Genomic DNA, 18,093 nt, shown 5'->3' on the forward strand with positions numbered 1-18,093 from the left:
CCTTAGTTCCTGGATTAACACAGTATGAATAATTGGTGCAGAATCGTTTTAGGATTAGAAATGGAGTCTGTGCAGTCGATTTTATACACATATCTAATTTTCTTAACACCACAATTTAACTTAAATGGGTTTCTCTCCTAAACAATGGGATCTGCGGTTCATTTAGTGCAAGTAAGCTAGAGGTAGATTTTTATTATCCTTTGTCCACCCATACAACCCTTGGAAATATGCAACGTTAGTGTGATTTTAAACAAGGAGATCTCTATTTAGGTACTGCTACCGTGATCATATTTTCTTGGGGAAAAAATAAAGAACAAATCTGTAAGGGGGCAGATTTGAAAGAGGTTCAGTACAATACAAAAATAATGGTTGATGCTTAAGACTGCTTTACAAAGGAAAATTCAAGAGCAAAACCAAAAAAAGAAATAATTCAATTAAAAAAATGACAGCTAGCTGAAATAAAGGACTGCCCTTTATAAAAAAAGGAGGTATGCCCACTGCATGTATTTATACAGTGAACCATTGCTCCCTATATTTATCACAAGCTCTGATTATTGTTGATTGTGTTCTCTTTCCACAGAACCTCCTGTGTTCTTCTCTTCTGAATGACATATTTGTTTCTCAACAACACATTATGAATTCCAGTAATCTCTGGAGCCTGCAGGGAGATAAGAGCTTTGCATCATAAAAATATAAGATCCCCACTCAGATATATGTGGATTTAGCCATAGTTCTCATCATGTGTGGCAATATTTATTTGGTTTTACTTATTAAACTTATATGCCACACATTTTGCCTAGAGAGGGCTCTAGACAACTTACCATCAATACAAGCAACAAGATAAAAACATTAAAATGATAAACATTATTTAAATCAACTTAAAAATTAACAAAGAGGGCAGGGTATAGTATTGATCATCTCTGTCCTCCATTTCAAACAGCTGCATTCTTCAATGTACTGATCTGCTCCATGGCCATCAAAGATTTTGGTAAGCTTCTCAATAGTGTCATACAGTGTGGTTGGGGTGGTGGATTCATATTGGTATTTAATAGATTAACAGAGTTGGAAGGGATCTTGTAGGTCATCTAATCCAACCTTTCCGCCCAAGCAGGAAACCCTACATCATTTCTGACAAATGGCAGTCCAGTCTCTTCTTGATCACTTCCAGTGATGATGCTCCCACAACTTCTGAAGGCAAAATATTCCATTGCTTGATTGTTCCCTCCTTATTCCTTGGTTGAATCTCTACTTGATCAGTTTTCATCCATTACTCTTTGTCTGGCCTTCAGATGCTTTGGAAAATAGCTTGACCCCCCCTCATTTCTGTGGCAGCCCCTCAAATATTGGAACACTGCTATCATGTCTCCTCTGGTCCTTCTCTTCTTTGGAGAAAGTTGTTAGCTCCCGTTACTTGTCCCAGCTTCTGCCAACCTAGCAGTTTGAAAGCATGTAAAAATGCAAGTAGAAAAATATGGATCACTTTGGTGGGAAGGTAACAGCGCTTCATGTGCCTTTAGTGTTTAGTCATGCTGGCCACATGACCACGGAGACGTCTTTAGACAGCGCTGGCTCTTCAGCTTTGAAATGGAAATGAGCACCACCCCATATAGTCAGGAACAACTAGCACATATGTGTGAGGGTAACCTTTACTTTTTAAATGGTAGCAACTGACCTCTGAAATATGTTCTTCCTTTATCCTTGGCAGTCAAAGGATACTTAGACTTTGTTGTGTATAACATGTTTTTATCTCTATATTTTCTTTGCTATGAACAACATATACAGCGTATTTGTACCCAGCCCTCTGATATCACCTTCTTCCATTGTGTGTAATTATATCTTTTCTTTGTTTTCCTATTAATAAGGAATATGTTTTAATAAATCCAGAAATCAGGCACTTTCAATTCTTTTTTGTTTAAAATTCTGAACGATTTGACTTTATACAGTAGATCTGAGAATTATGTAACCTGGGACATTTCACTGTTTACTGCAGACGTGATACAGAAATATTATGTCAATATTCATAGTTTACACTGTTTATAGTTTAGAATGGGAGGAACACGATGGAGAACTGCATGTTTTTCTATGGTAGTGGCCTAACTGGCCCCAACCAAATTATGGGATTTGAAGAACAAAAGTTCTTCCACACACACAAACTTACTGGATGCTTAAAATGAAGAGCTAAGGTGTGTGTAATATGCTTAATGACAATAAAGATTAAAAAAACAATGAAGCTCAATCATGAATCTGTTGAGAAACCACCTTTTTATTTATCTTAGAAACTTAAATACCTTAGATACTTACGTACCTTTGATATTTCAATACAATGTATGATAACATGCAATCATAGATACTTAACCTTCTAAACCTGAGTCTTTTTCTTTTATTTGCTTAGAAAATTTTAAAAAGTGCCTCCAAAGGTGCAAATGTCACTTCTTAACATAAATAAGTAAGGTGGTAGCAATATTGATTGACATCCATTATGAATGTAAAATATTTTTGTTAGGTATAAAACCAGAAAGTTATGATAAAAGGACTATATATTTAATGCTACATGTATTGACACAGCAACAATTGTATTTGCCCAATATTGGAAAAATGAGAACACCCTACCAGATGAAAATGTAATCCGAAAAATATTAGACTGTGCAGAGATGGATAGATTGACATTGAAAATGAAAGATAAAGGTGATATAGAGTACTATTCAACATGGAATACGTTTTATCAATGGTTAGAGATAAGAGGTAGAAGTTGGATGAAGAAAGATTATTGTTATACTTAAGGAAAATATGAATGTTGTCTGTAATTATAGGTTGTTTTTGTTGTTGTTAGCTGTGAAGTCATGTCCAACCCATCGCAACCCCATGGACAGTGTTCCTCCAGGTCTTCCTGTCCTCTTCCATCCTCTGGAATCCATTTAAGCTCATGCCTACTGCTTTGGTGAATCCATCCAGCTACCTCATTCTCTGTTGTCCCTTTCTTCTTTTGCCCTCAAACTTTCCCAGCATTAGGTTCTTCTCCAGTGAGTCCTTCCTTCTCATTAAGTGGTCAAAGAATTTCAGTTTCCTCTTCAGGATCTGGCCTTCTAAAGACAGTCAGGGTTGATCTCCTCTAGGACTGACCAGTTTGATTGCCTTGCAGTCCAAGGGACTCGCAGGAGTCTTTTCCAGCATCATAGTTCAAAGGCCTCAATTCTTTGGTACTCAGCCTTTTTTATGGTCCAAATTTTATAGCCATACATTGCAACTGGAAAAAACATAGTCTTGACTATAAACACTTTTGTTGGCAGGGTGATGTCTCTGCTTTTTATTATGCTATCTAGATATGCCATAGCTTTCCTTCCCAGGAGCAAGCAATTAATATGATTATAAATAAGCTAATATAATTATAAATATTGCTATAATTATTATATGTATTACCATATAGCACTATCAGTATATCTGTTATTTTTCCCTTTCGTTAACCAAAGTGCCTGGATAATACATTGTGTTATATAATAATAAATAATAATAAATTGTGATGACTAGTAACCAATGGGAATTCTACTAGCAGAAGACAGATATATTTCAGAGGTGGGTTGCTACTGGTTCACACCGGTTCGGCCAAAGAGGTAGTGGAATGTTGGCATGGGTCGCAGAACTGGCAGCGACCCAGGCTGGCCACACCTCCAAACCGGTTCCCTGGTTGCCGCTGCCGGCATGGTTTTTTTGTTCTTTTTTAATGTTCTGCGCATGCGCAGAATTATTTACAGGCAATGGTGCATGCGCGCAAAGCTTGCACGCAATGAACTGGCAGCAACACCAGCAGCAACCCACCCCTGATATATTTGTACAATGAATAAGGGTTCATGTGTTGGACTAGGAGAAGAAAAACCCAGGTTTTAGTCTACCTCAGACCTGGAAGCATAGTTGGTGACTTTGGGGCAGCCATTTTCTCTCAGAACAACGTATCTAAGATTGTTGTTTTAGGTAAAAATAAGAAGGATCATAGTGTATACTGTACCTCTTTGAGTTCCTATTGGAAAGAGAGGATATAACAACACAATAAATAAATATTTGTCCATTTAAGTCTCTTATTTCAGCAACTGCTAATATTAGCCTACTACCTCTAATTTACTTTTGTAGTTGATTTTTATGTCATCCATCTCACTGATGCAGCTACTTTGGGCAGCTATGTCTGAGCTAAACAAATAGCAATCATGAGGAGGTACTATCTAGGAATGATTGGAGCTGCAGTCCAGCACAACTCAGAGGTAGGTGCCACTCTTAGAGTCGATTTTATACGCTGTTTGTCTCTTAAGTAGCAGCTCTGCAATCTTTAATGGAGCAAGTCATTATGACACTTATTTTGTAGGATGCTATCATTCGTTAAGCAGCAAGGAATATGCTGGTCCATAAATATCCATGCACTTCCATGGACATTGCTGTTAAATGAACATGTTGGAGACCACACCTTCCAATGTAATATTCACTAGAGAGGCCTATTATTCCAACTGGCTTATATAAGGCCTTACTTGATTTCCTATTCCTCAGATACACAATGAAGACAGACTTTGAAAATTAATGCAGTGGATTCTACCAGGTAAGCTCCTTTTTCTCCTATGTTATTTACATATTTCACTTCCAAGCCAAGAAAGCACATGTTCTTTTTTCTTTGGTTGCAGTTGTAAAAAAAAAGCCTTTAGGTTTATTGGAATAACACACTGAGCTCATTTTAATGTACTGTATATTCAGCCTTGAAGCTGAAAAGATGTTTGATTTGAAAACAGATGTCTCCTGACATACCTATCAATTGTGTATTCCCATTATTCAGCTTTACTTCCGCCTTTCCACATTTCCAAATCGGCATAGACACTATTTATATTGCAGAATTCTTTATCCCAGCTTATTTGTTTTGTAAAGTAGAAGTTTAATTATTAAACAGTACATCAGCACATCAGCTAAAGAATAATTGCATTGTAATTGTTCCCTGCAAGCTGGTTTTCTATTTATATTTTTGATGCAACTGAAAATGAAGGAAAGCCTGCTTGAAAGGAAAAAGAAACAGAGGAAGAAATACATTTTTTTCATCAGGGAGCGGACCAGAATCTCTCCCCCACTCATATATGTATTTGCACTTTTTAAACAACCCTTTGTTTTCTCATTCATATTATAATCAATTATTATCTTTTGTTTATAAAAAGAACCCACTTTCCAGCGATACAAAAAAAAATACAAGATTAAGCACACAAAAAAATCATTTAGCCAATGCACAATCATATGCTATTCATACATATGTACACAGCGCTCCTTCTGGCTCAGAGAGCCTCTAATTTCAATATGATTATTTTGAAAAACTGAGCTGTTCTCTTCTGTCTTTCTCCATTTTTGTGTGGGTTTTTTTTAAAAAAAAAATACTTATTTGTCCAAATAGAAAAATGAAGATATTGGGCATGAATGCATTTATCCAGCCTCCCAGCAGTCTTGTTTAAGCTACAGGAAAGGAAAAAGCAGAAGCACTCCATCCATTCACCCACCCTGGCAAGTAATTTGGTAAGTTTGGGAAGAGAATAATGACGAGAGAATCATAAGCTTGGTACTTGGTGGAAGAGAAGATGACAAGAAAAAGTTGTAAGTAGAAAATATTAGAGAGATACATTAGAATACTGAGAAATATATACCATTCAGGGTAGGTAATTTGCTAGCGAAGAGCTCTTCAGTCATAGATGTCATAGGTAAGGTGGCAAGAATATATTTTACTTGCTGATCTGGACAAACAGATGTTTCCTTTCTCTTTCTCCTGTTAATCTGGGGCCAGATTATATGAGAGAGACAAGAGTAATTCAGGTAATAGTGAGTAACCCCACCTTCTCTGAGATTGTCCACAAATACCCCCCTGCCTTACATTCCTCATATGGAATCAAGTTGTAACTCTTGTAGCATCTGTCTTTGTTCCTTCATCTTCAAGGATTTGATCAAACCACTTTGAACAAATCCTTCTTTGGCATTCCTGTACACATTGTCATACAACCTTCTATAAAAATAAAAATCAAATTCATTTTTTAACAAGGAGATCTGATAACCCTCTCAAATTCCCCTTTGCCTCTTCCAGTATTTCCTTGTGTAGGAGTCCCCAAAATGCATCTTAATTCTCCCTTCTCTTTCTCTTACTGGGCAGAACCCTTCAATACAGAAATATCTAGTTGTTCCAAAACCCTGTTACAAATTAAATGGGGGGAAACCCTTCCTTACTTTTATTAAGACCTTGTCTCAAAAGCTGAATAGGTAAATTTGTGTACAACCTCCAACTGTCATAACAATAGCACTTAGATTATATACCGCTCCATAGTGCTTTACTGTTGAGAGAGACTGGGCAGTTTACAATGCCAGCATATTGTCCCCAACAAACTGTGTCCTCATTTTACCCATCTTGAAAGGATGGAAAGCTGAGTCAACCTTGAGCTGGTCAGGATCGAACTCTTGGCAGTCAGCTGAGTTAGCCTGCAATACTGCATTCTAACCACTGTGCCACCACAGCTGTCTTGTCTAGCTAGAAAAACTGAATTCATCTTTAAATTTCCCTGTTTCAATGATCACAGAAATGAAAAAATGGGAAGAGGTATGGCTTGAATCTCAGCAATAGGATGTGTTCTCCAGCTCTGTGAAGAACCGTCAGATTCCCTGCTATGTTAAGGGGTATTTAACCATAGCTGTCCTGGAGGGACAGAGAAGAGGAGGGGCGCATGGGAAGGAAGGAACAAACCTTTTCATATTTTTTTAAAAAAAGATAAAATATATAACAGATGAGCATATTGATTGATGGCAAAGATAAAAACTAAGAATGATTCCACAGTGACACATCAAGAAAGAGAAGAGCTGAATAATGTTGAATATTAAACCAATGGGATTATACCAGATCGAATGATGACACATTTTTCATTTAGTGCCTTAGGCTACAATAGCAATCTTTCAACTTCTGATATTGTTTCCCAGTGTTGGGGATCACATTTTATTTATTTGTTTATCTTATCTTATTATTTTATTTTATTATTATTATTTTATTATTTTATTTTATTATATTATTATATTATTTTATTATTATACTATTATATTATTATACTTTTATTATACTATTATATTTTATTATATTTTATTATATTATTATTTTATGTTATTATTATATTATTATATTATATTATTATTTTATGTTATTATTATATTATTATTTTATGTTATTTTATTTTATTACTTTATTATATTATTTTGTTTTGTTTGTCACTCATGTACGAATAGGAATAAACATGAATAAGAACTCAGGAAATGGGTACAAATAAATGGGACAGTAGACAGGGACTAGTACTACTCGAGATTCACATAATCCCCTCTTTTTATTGCAGAACGTTTGCTGTAGCAGAAATTTAACGCAGTAGGAAGCCAAATGAGCTCCACAGCAGAAGAAACTACGCCAGTGCCGCTGTGCTTTATGATGAATGGATCCTGCTCAAGAACCCTCCATCCGTTTGGAGTCCAGTTAGCCATTTACATGGTCTGTGCTATTGGTGTGTTAGTTACCATTATGGGGAATCTCTTGGTGGTGATTTCCATCTATCACTTCAAAGCACTTCATACTCCTACTAACTTCTTGCTACTCTCTCTTGCCCTGGCAGATCTCCTCCTGGGCTTAACTGTCCTTCCCTTCAGCACAATCCGCTCTGTGGAGAGCTGCTGGTATTTTGGAGATGACTTTTGCCGGTTGCACACTTTTCTGGACACTGTCTTTTGCTTGACTTCCATATTGCACCTCTGTTTTATCTCTGTCGACCGTCACTCTGCCATCTGTGATCCTTTGCTCTATCCCACCAAGTTCACCCTACGGGTTGCTTGCATCTACATAACCCTGGGGTGGGGGGTGCCTGTGGTTTACACATCCATCTTCCTTTACAGCAAAGGAATTGAGGAAGAGTTAGGGCGGTTTTTGCAAAGCTTGCCCTGCATTGGGAGTTGTCAGCTGCTGTACAACAAACTCTGGGGCTGGATCAACTTCCCTGTCTTCTTTTTCCCCTGTCTCATCATGATAGGGTTATACATCAAAATATTTATAGTGGCAACTAGACAAGCTAAACAGATCAGGAGCATGAACAAAAAGCCCAGAGGGAGCAAACATCAAACAGGAGCTGCAAAAAGAGAAAGGAAGGCAGCAAAAACCTTAGGTATCGCCGTAGGAATCTACCTCCTTTGTTGGTTGCCATTTACCATAGACACTATGGTAGATAGCCTGCTGGATTTCATTACCCCTTCTGTTGTGTTTGATGTTCTTATTTGGTTTGCTTACTTTAATTCTGCCTGTAACCCCTTGATTTATGTGTTTTCCTATCGTTGGTTCAGGAAAGCTGTGAAGCTCATTTTAACATGCCAGGCCTTCTCTACAAGAACGTCTGCAATTGATCTATATCAAGAGGAATAATCTATGGTTGGGATGGCAAATATGGTTGTGGGGGGAGTAGAAAATAGCATTCACATCCACCTTGCAATTAAAGCACATACAACTGAAGGTCAACAAAGCAATTTCGGTATCAAGAGATGAAAAAAATCTTCCTCTTCCTGACAATCAAATAACAATAATGAATTAAATATCTCATCATTTTCGGCTCTTTCATGACCCACGCCAAATAATCACCTTCTTGGGTAGGTAATTTAATTAATTAATTAATTAATTAATTAATTAATTAATTTGCTGCCTATTGCACCGCATTTTTTTTTCCCGGAGAGTAGTGCTAAAGTCCACTGTCAAAGGATTCCAACTTGATTCCATTATTTTCAAGACAACCTAATGGGCTGTTATTTATTTCTTTTTCTTTCTACATTTATTACAAGAATGATTTTGTTTTAGTAATGAAATGAGATCAGCTCAAAGGTGCTTTTTCAAGAGGCAACTGGACTTTCTTGTTTTACTTTGAAGACGTTTCACTTCTCATCCAAAAGCTGAAGAAGCTTCTTGGATGAGAAGCAAAATGTCTTCACGGAAAAACCAGAAAGTCCAGTTGCCTATTGTAAAAGTACCTTTGGGACAACCATGACCTGGATGACTGAGAATCTCCATAGACAAATGGGATCAGCATTGTCCAGGCCTACAGGTAAGCCATTCATTTCAACCAAACAGTGAAAATAGGGTTGAAAGCTCATACAGGTTAATCGGAAAAAATAGGAACCAGAGATTAATTGTAGAAGGCAATTTTACTTGGTGACATCAGTAAATCAAAGTTCATTTGCTTTTAAAATTTAAAATAATACATCTATATTTCAACTATAATAAGGAATAATAACAAAAAGACAAATGGGAGAAAAAAGAAATGTTCTTTGTGAAAGATGTTATATGTAGTTGCATGTTCAAAACCTAATCATCACTACTTATTTATTAGAAAATATTTTCCCCATGTTTGATCGTATCCTGCTTGCAAATAAGAAACATAAATGAATCTCTCTGGAACAAATTATTTGATGTGAAGAAATATGTAAATATCAATAATCTGTTCAGTATCTTTGAGCTTCAATTATGTCTAAGCAATAAAAGCTGAGTTCTCTTGATCAACAGCAAGATGTGACTTGTCTCCTTTTTGTTGATATCAAAGCCATGGACATTGGCTTTTGCACTTGTATATCAAGCAAGCAGATATGTAGCTGCTTGACACATTGTTCTATCCCATTATTTGTTTAATCATATCTGTTGGGTTAAATGACAGGCTGAACCAAAACCAAACAAAGTACGTATATTGTGTATCAGCATTGTTGGATAGGGTGAACTGCAAATCCAGCCCTCCTCAATTATGACATTAAGCTTACTTCAGATATGGGAAGAGAGAATGTTTCCAGGCCATCCAGTTATTGTGAAAAAAAAATCAGGAATAGTTGCTACACACACCTTGCCCTCTTGCTGTACCTCTCCTCCTCTCATGTGCAAATCTCCTTTTTAAATCTGAGCTAGATTTCAAGTTATTAATTATAACTAGGGTCCGTGGTGGGATTCAGCCGCTTTGCACCGGTTCAGGCAAACCAGTTGTTAAATTATCCACTCCACCCCCTGTCTATCAAAGTGTATTCTGGGTGCTGCACTGCAATGGAAAAATTGGCAACGGAGTGTAGAACCAGCAGTGACCCAGGCCTGCCACATCCCCAAACCAGTTCCCTTGCCGTTGCTGGGCTGCCGCCATTTTGGTTTTTAGTGACTGCATTCCCTTTTCTTGCGTCAGGACTCCCAGAGCTGTATTGCCTTTTGAATCCACAAAGAGATTAAAAGGTTTTTCTAAATTGGGGAGTTCCATTACCAGAGCTTGAGATAATTCTGATTTTAGGGCGTCAAATGCCCATTTTTGTTCCAGCCCCCAAATGAAGGGTTCTTTTTCACCCCCCTTCATGGAGGTGTACAAAGGTTTGGCTAAAAGTGCAAAATTTGGAATCCAAATTCTGCAATATCCTACTGCGCCCAAAAATCCCTGCAACACTTTCCTGGTTGTTGGTTCCGTAATTTGGCACACAGCATCTTTTCGCTCATGTCCTATTGCTCTTTGTCCTTGACTTATGGTATATCCCAAATATTTGACTTGGGGTTTTACTAACTGTGCTTTTTTTCTTGAGGCATGATATCCCTTGTCCATTAACAGATGGAGCAGTTGATTGGTATTTTTTCAACAAGTCTCCTTTGTCTGTCCTGTTACTAAGATATCGTCCACGTATTGGAGTAGCACATCTCCATTTTTGCAAGGCTGGAAATTTTCTAGGTCCGAGGCCAAGGCTTCACCAAAAAGGGTAGGTGAATATTTAAATCCTTGGGGAAGCCTAGTCCAAGCGTACTGCCTCTTACAACCTGTTACGGGGTCTTCCCACTCAAAAGTAAAGAGTTTTTGACTGTCCCTATGTATTGAGATGGTGAAGAAGGCGTCCTTTAATGTAGGATGGAAACCTGAAGGCAGTTTTAATCCAGACATCATTTCAAAAGTACATCAGATCATAACAGATGCTAAAACCCAGATCAACATCAGTATATTGACCAGTGGCAGATAGCAGTGCAACAAAATCCTGACTGGCTTCGTAAATGTAAAAAGGAAGCCATGAAGGTCTGTGTGGCTTGAATAAAAGAAAATGGCAAAAGCAAGGTCAAAAAGAGAAAAAGCCTCTCTTCCAAACAGCACCCTCTGAAGAAGAAGGTCCCCCTCCATATGCTCCTCTCTATCACCCAAGACAGCCTTCAAATGCCAGCGGTGGAATTAATCAAGGGGCAGTAGGACAAAGTGACCAGAGGGATGAGCAAAAGGTGGAAAGTCCTTCTAGCGGAACCCCCCTCTCCTATAACCCAATGGACTTCTCCCGTTGCTGCCCGAACCAGAAGTCAGCCCCTAGCCCCACTTCGCCAAATGGATCAAAGAATTATATATGGACAGGGACAAGTAGAGATTCAGCCTTTGTTTCAATATGTCCCGTTCACCACTACAGATCTGTTGAATTGGAAACTACATTATGGACCGTTGTCCACTAAGCCTCAGGAAGTTATTGACCTGTTTATGGTTATTATCAGAACCCATAATCCGACATGACAGGATTTGGAGCAATTAATGGCTACTCTCCTTAATGGGGAAGAAAGTGAAAGATTGAGTAGTGCCATTGGAAAAATCTTAAAAACCGCAGACAGAGGAAGCCTTTAGGCTGCGCTAAATTAACGGTTTCCACAACAAGATCCTCAATGGAATCCCTATGGAGACATCCCTCTGGGACTATCAGGCATTAATTCTTCAAGGCTTAGAACAGGCTGCAAAACCTCCAGTGAATATGTCCAAACCCTCTCTCGTAATCCTAACCCCAATAACACTGAAATGATGAAATATAATTTACAACATCACAATTTGAGTTCCACTCCTTTGTATTTGACTGACAATATGTGTGCCATTATGAAGGAAGGAAGGCTTTCAGCAATGACACACTTTCCCCCACCACAAGCTGTTTTGTTTTTTTATAATTACACATTAGACTATTAATTTCATCATGGCAAGAATGATAAATAGGATGTCTTCTCTGTCTCACTACAAATTTGCTTTCAAGTGTTAGGTACTGGTTACATGTCATTGAAACTTCATGAACAGAGGCAGTCTATCCTTCAATAACCAATATAAAGAGAAAGGAAGATATCCTGCCTTTGGCTTTTGTATCAGTTTCTTGAGATCTTGTTGGTTGCTTGTTGGGAAAACAATGCTGGTCAGCTTTAATCTGATCAATTAGGGACCTTCTTATAGTTTTCACTTGTTTATCATATTTTTCTCCCATGAAAAAGGCTTAGAAAAAGGCAATATGTAGCTAATCCTCATTTAGTGACTGCCTCATTTAGCAACATTGGTAAAAAAAACTTTACAAACAATTCTCATACTTTTTAGAGTCATCAGCGAGATGGGTGAGAAATCAACCTGATAATAATTGTGACCTTCACAGCTTTGTAAAACAAAAGAAAGCACATAACATCAGAAACAATTGCAGTGCAGTGCACTTAATGACTGAATTGCTGTTCTCATTTCTGGTAGTTAAAAAAGGACTTCCTATAAATATTTCATGGTACAATAGAGTCCAACATGTTGTATTCTGAATAAAATCATAACAAATTGGGTGCAATTTAAAAGAAAAATTGATGGTCCATTATTCATTTAACTTAAAGGTAAAGGTTCCCATCACACATATGTGCTAGTTCCGTGATGGCAAACCTATGGCACACGTACCAAAGGTTGCATGCAGAGCCATCTCTTTGACAGCTGCTCTTATCATTTCTGGCGTGTATGTCTTTGCAGGCTCCAGAGTGATGGGAAATGGCCAAAAACAGCCAAAAAATGACCTGAAAAAGCTTCTAGAACGGCCTGAAAATGCCAAAAAAAACAAGTTATTTTTCAGGCTGTTCGTTGGGCCATTTTAGGCCAAAAACAGCCTGAAAACGGCTCAAAAAATGTCAGGAAAAACCAAGCATACACGTGGTGGCCAGCTGGTCTTCGAGTTTCCGGCACTCCAGCACACACACACATGCCCACATGTTCCAGTTTGGGCTCTCGGTGCCGAAAAGGTTCGGCATCACTGTGCTAGTCATTCCCAACTCTAGGGGGTGGTGCTTATCTCCGTTTCAAAGCCGAAGAGCCAGCGCTGTCCGAAGATGTTTCCGTGGTCATGTGGCTGGCATGACTAAATGCCAAAGGCACACAGAACGCTATTACCTTCCCACCAAAGGTGGTTCCTATTTTTCTACTTGCATTTTTACATGCTTGGCAGAAGCTGGGACACATAACGGGAGCTCACTCCATTATGCGACTCTAAGGATTCAAACCACCAAACTGCCATCTAAGTTAAAGCTCATTTAACTTAGAGGTGTGTATTTGAATGCATAGCTGACAAATTGTTCATGAATAAGCTACCACACTGAGCAATATAAATAAGGTAGCTCTTACCTATTTCCTTTCAGTTTTGTTACCAGTTGCAATGTAAGACTGTCAATTACCTGTTCTAAAAGAAGAAGAAGCCTTTTCAAGCTGTGAAATGAAAAATGACATCCAAAATCTGCATTAAAGCAGCAACTTTGTTAGGTAATGAATTAATCAGTACATGCATTTGAATGGCAGCAAACCTTTATTAGATAATAAGTTCAGAAATTGAGTCACGGAGGAAAAATGATATTTCAGCTATGTCTGTACTAGGTTATATTATTGTGAAAACAGTCTGGGTTTTCCAGTGGCTGGCATCCATCACTTCCAAAAGCTACAATCTCACAAGTTACTGTAGAGCAGGGGTGTCCAAACTTGGGAACTTTAAGACTTATGGACTTCAACTCCCAGAATTCCCCAGCTGGGGAATTCTGGGAGTTGAAGTCCACAAGTCTTAAAGTTCCTAAGTTTGGACACCCCTGCTGTAGAGTAACCAAAATATAAGATCTCATTATTCCAAGATGGTAAATATTTTCTGAGGTTCAGCACAAGTTTTATTATATATCAAATGGAAGTATGGATACTGTTAGAAGTTAAAACCAACCCCTCTCCTAGAAAAATGAAATATTTGGGGATATACTAAAAAGGCAGAATATTTCCCCTAAAAGAAGTAGAAACTCAGAGCAGCAGAAACTCAGCCCCGGCCTTTGTTAATGCGCCATTAAGACCCCGCCCAGTCTATTCTACATAACAAAGATCTACCCCATTTCATTGCCCTTCATTGCACCATCCATCAAGTTTCAACCAAACATGGCACACAGACAACCTACAGAGCTAGCTATGACAGCAACCACTCAGGGTACTCTTCCTGTGCCCCAGGAAGTTCAAAGCCCAGGAAACGACATAAAATCCAGGGATTCTCAGCATCTCTTTCCTTTTCTGCTCAAGAACTCAAGCTATGAGATTCTGCTTAGGAGCTCAAGCCATGTGATCCTGTCCACCATTAAACCTTCTTTCCAAGCAGCTTCCATGTTTCCAGCGTCTTTTTCCCCACTTGGAACTGAACCCAGAAGGACATTTCTTCCAACAATACCATTTAAGAATGGCATAGATATCTTGACATAGGTAGGTGCTGCCCTATGCATTTTCAGACTGGGTCCTGCAATATACACGGCAAGGATAATAACCAGATTCACACACCTACAGTAGAGATTATTTAATAATGAGTTGTGCATTAAACCACAGTTGGTTTGGTAAATACAACCAGGTGCCACAAACTCTTGTTTAGAAATCATAACAGCATAATCAGACAACAGGCGAAGCCAATAGTGAACATTACATTCTGGTTTAATGCAATGTGTGAAACCACTCTGATCTACACAGCTGTTCACAGCTACCCTGGATGATTTTTGTGTGTGAGAAGATATTATGAAAAAGTCTGGGGGAGCAGGAACCTTGCATACTGGTAAGGTGGGTTGTCTGTTTGTTGCCAGGAAGCCATTGTTAGCTTTTGTTGTTCTCTACAGTATTGACTGTGGAAAAACTGTGTTACACATGGGTTAAAATGCTGGATGGAAAACAAATACTTACTATAAATGAATCATCCTTCCATTGATGTTGTGGAGGGCTTAATCAATATTACTGTGTGTGTTCAAGTTAACTTGATGGTTGAGATTTTTGTTGTATTTATATTTATTTCAACTCTCTCTCTCTCTCTCTCTCTCTCTCTCTCTCTCTCTCTCTCTCTCTCTCTCTCTCTCTCTCTCTTCTTCCCTCTCCCTTTATGTTTTAAAATGTTCTCTACTTTTTTGTATATGCCTATTGTTCTCCTTCTTTATGTTTATATATTAAAAGCAATTAAAAGAGATTAAAATCTGTAATCTACAAAGTTTTTAAAAATCGGAATAAATCACACATTCTTTTAACTGCACATGAAGAGGAAGAGGAAGTTTTGCCATCAGAAGTTGTGGGCTCTCCATCACTTGAGGCTTTTAAGGAGAAAATGAACAACTACTGCTCTGGAATGGTATAGGGTCTCCTGCTTGTACAAGAGTTGGACTAGAAGACCTCCAAGGTCCCTTCCAACTCTGTTATTCAGAGAAACACAGAATAGTCTCAGGCAACATTTAAAATTTTGCTAACATCAACTGAGGAACTGAAAAGGAGTTCTGTGCAGCTGGAAAATGTGAGAAGTAGCTTCTGAATGCTAAACCTATTGTTAACAACACAGCCTAAAAAGAAATTCATAACCTGTTTAAAATAGTGTTAAAATATTAGACTAGGACAACAATGGGAAATAGGGACATCTGCTCCAGAAACTTCGACATATCTCACAGGCTTGTTGTAAGGTAACTTAAGCTCTTGGAAGAAATTCAGGGTGGATATACTGTAAATCTAACAAACCAAAATCTAAAACAGATTGAATAAACAATACACGTGTGTGTGTGGGTGTGGGTGTGTGGGTGGGTGTGTGGGTGTGCGTGCACGCATAAGTGCAGCACCCACAGACACTTGATCTTTGGGCAGTATTAGCTGACTATGAAAATGATTTTTTGACACTGATATTTGGCTCCCCCTTGTGGCTAGATGACACTTTGCATGTAACATCTACAGCTTGGTGAAATTATTTCATACTTTCTCTAAGCTTGTCATCTTCTCCCAATATATTACTTGCCGATTGTGTGCAGAAACATTTTATTCAAGATTCCATTCTTCCATATCATTAGGCAGAACCATTACTGGCTTTTCAGGACTCCACACATAAAGGCTTCTTTTGCAACCTGACAGAATGGATTGTGAGGTTGGGTTCAAGCCTAACGTGAATTAAAATAGTCCCATTAAAATCACTAGACCAAATCAGATCTCACCTTTTATTTTTGGACTGACGTTTTTATTGTATTAGTTACCCAGAGTTTCACTCTGAAATAAATTGAAGCCTATTTTCTGTCTGGCCCAGTGGTGGGTTCCGGATCGGGGCCCAGCATGCACCACATGAATGTGAGCCATGACTGTGACAAGAAAGGTTGTAAAATGGGGCAAAGCTCACTTAACAAGTGTCTCTCTTAGCAACAGAAATTTTGGGCTCAAGGGTGGTCATAACCCGAGGACTACCTGTATATAAAAGTAAAGATTTCCCTGTTAATCTGACCCTAGGGCACGGTGTTAATCTCTGTTCCTTGGCCAAGGGAACCAGCATTAGCCAAAGACAATATCCATGGTCATGTGATCAGTATGACTATACACCAAACCACTGAACCCTGTTTACCTCCCCACTGAAGTGGTACCTATTTATCTACTCTACTCACATTTGCATGCTTTCAAACCAGTTCAGACCGGTTCGGCCGAATTGGTAGTAGCTTGCCATTGTGAGCTGCTGAAACCGGCAGCGGCCCAGGCCTGACACGCCTCTGTTCTCCCAGCAGCGCTGTAGATGCTGCCATTTTGTTTTTTGCTTCTGCGCATGCGCAGAGCAACTTCCATTATACTGTGCATGTGCACACAGCATATCTCAAGTGCGTGCAAATCGTGTACACGCGGTGTGTCCCTGAGCAAACCGGCAGTAGCAGCTGCTGCAACCCACCACTGTTTCAAAGTGCTAGGTGGGCAGGGGCTGCGGTAAGTAATGGGAGCTCACCCCATTGCTCAGTGCTTGGGTCTCAAACCTGGATTGTCAGCTGACAAGGTCAGTGCAGCTCTGCAGCTGACAAGGTCAGTTTTTAACCGAGGATCCATTGCACCCCCTATTCAAATATATATTTATTAGATAATAGTGACTAGACATATTATTTATTCTTAATCTTTCTGGATAGGAAAAAAAATCTCTGCTTTGAAACAAAGTACAAGAGAATACCAGGAAATTCTGTCTTCAAATAGTTAATTCGGTTAAAAAAAACAAAAAAAACACTCATCATCACCATCATCCTAGCCATTGTATATGTATTGCAGCATGAAGGCCTCTTCCACATGTTTACAACCAATATGTCCTGAACTTTCTTTTGCTAATTGGGCCCCCAATACTTGCTGGTGTCATCAATCCATCTTGTTTTAGATCTCTGTTGTAGACGCTTTTTATCACCTGGGGCAACGGCGCACTTGACAGCAGAAAGAGCTTGGCGTGCCATAGGTTTACTATCACGGGCATAGAATTTCCTACTTTAGCAGCGGGGTAGACTAGAAGACCTGAAAGCTCTCTTCCAACTCTATTATTCTGTTATTCTTATAATTGTAAGATTATTCTTACAATAATCTTTCCACCTTTATTTCTTATATGATTTTCACACATGGTAGCATAGGTTAGTAATGTATCAAATAAATTAGGAACATGATTGGAGAGCCTCTAGAACCTGATGGTGCCCAGGTAGTCATCAATTTACAATATTTCATTCAGTGACCGTTTAAAGTTACAATGGCCCTGGAAAAAGTGACTCATGGCCGTTTTTAATATTTACGACCGTTGCAGCATCCCCATAGCCACGTGATCAAAATTCAGATGCTTAGCAACTGACTCATATTTATGATGGTTGCAGTGTCCTGGGGTCATGCAATCACCTTTTGTGAATTTCTGACAAGGAAAGTCAATGGAGAACCCAGATTTACTTAATAACCGTGTTACTTACTTAACAACTGCAGCAATTCACTTAACTGTGTCAAAAAAGAGCGTAAAATGGGGTAAAAC

General features: G+C 38.6%; 1 protein-coding gene across 1 annotated transcript; it reads left to right on the forward strand.

The window, feature by feature from the left end:
- Positions 1-7,414: 7,414 nt before the first annotated feature.
- Positions 7,415-9,426, forward strand: LOC148045087 (trace amine-associated receptor 5-like). The gene has a single exon (XM_087719140.1). It carries the CDS (start codon positions 7,415-7,417, stop codon positions 8,438-8,440), a length of 1,026 nt encoding a protein of 341 aa, XP_087575266.1. The 3' UTR covers positions 8,441-9,426.
- The last annotated feature ends 8,667 nt before the right edge of the window (positions 9,427-18,093 follow it).

The sequence above is a fragment of the Thamnophis sirtalis genome, unplaced genomic scaffold (genome assembly GCF_051295495.1).
Source record: "Thamnophis sirtalis isolate CommonGarterSnake01/CBP01778 unplaced genomic scaffold, rThaSir2_p1.2 scaffold_6, whole genome shotgun sequence".
NCBI classification, from domain to species: domain Eukaryota; kingdom Metazoa; phylum Chordata; class Lepidosauria; order Squamata; family Natricidae; genus Thamnophis; species Thamnophis sirtalis.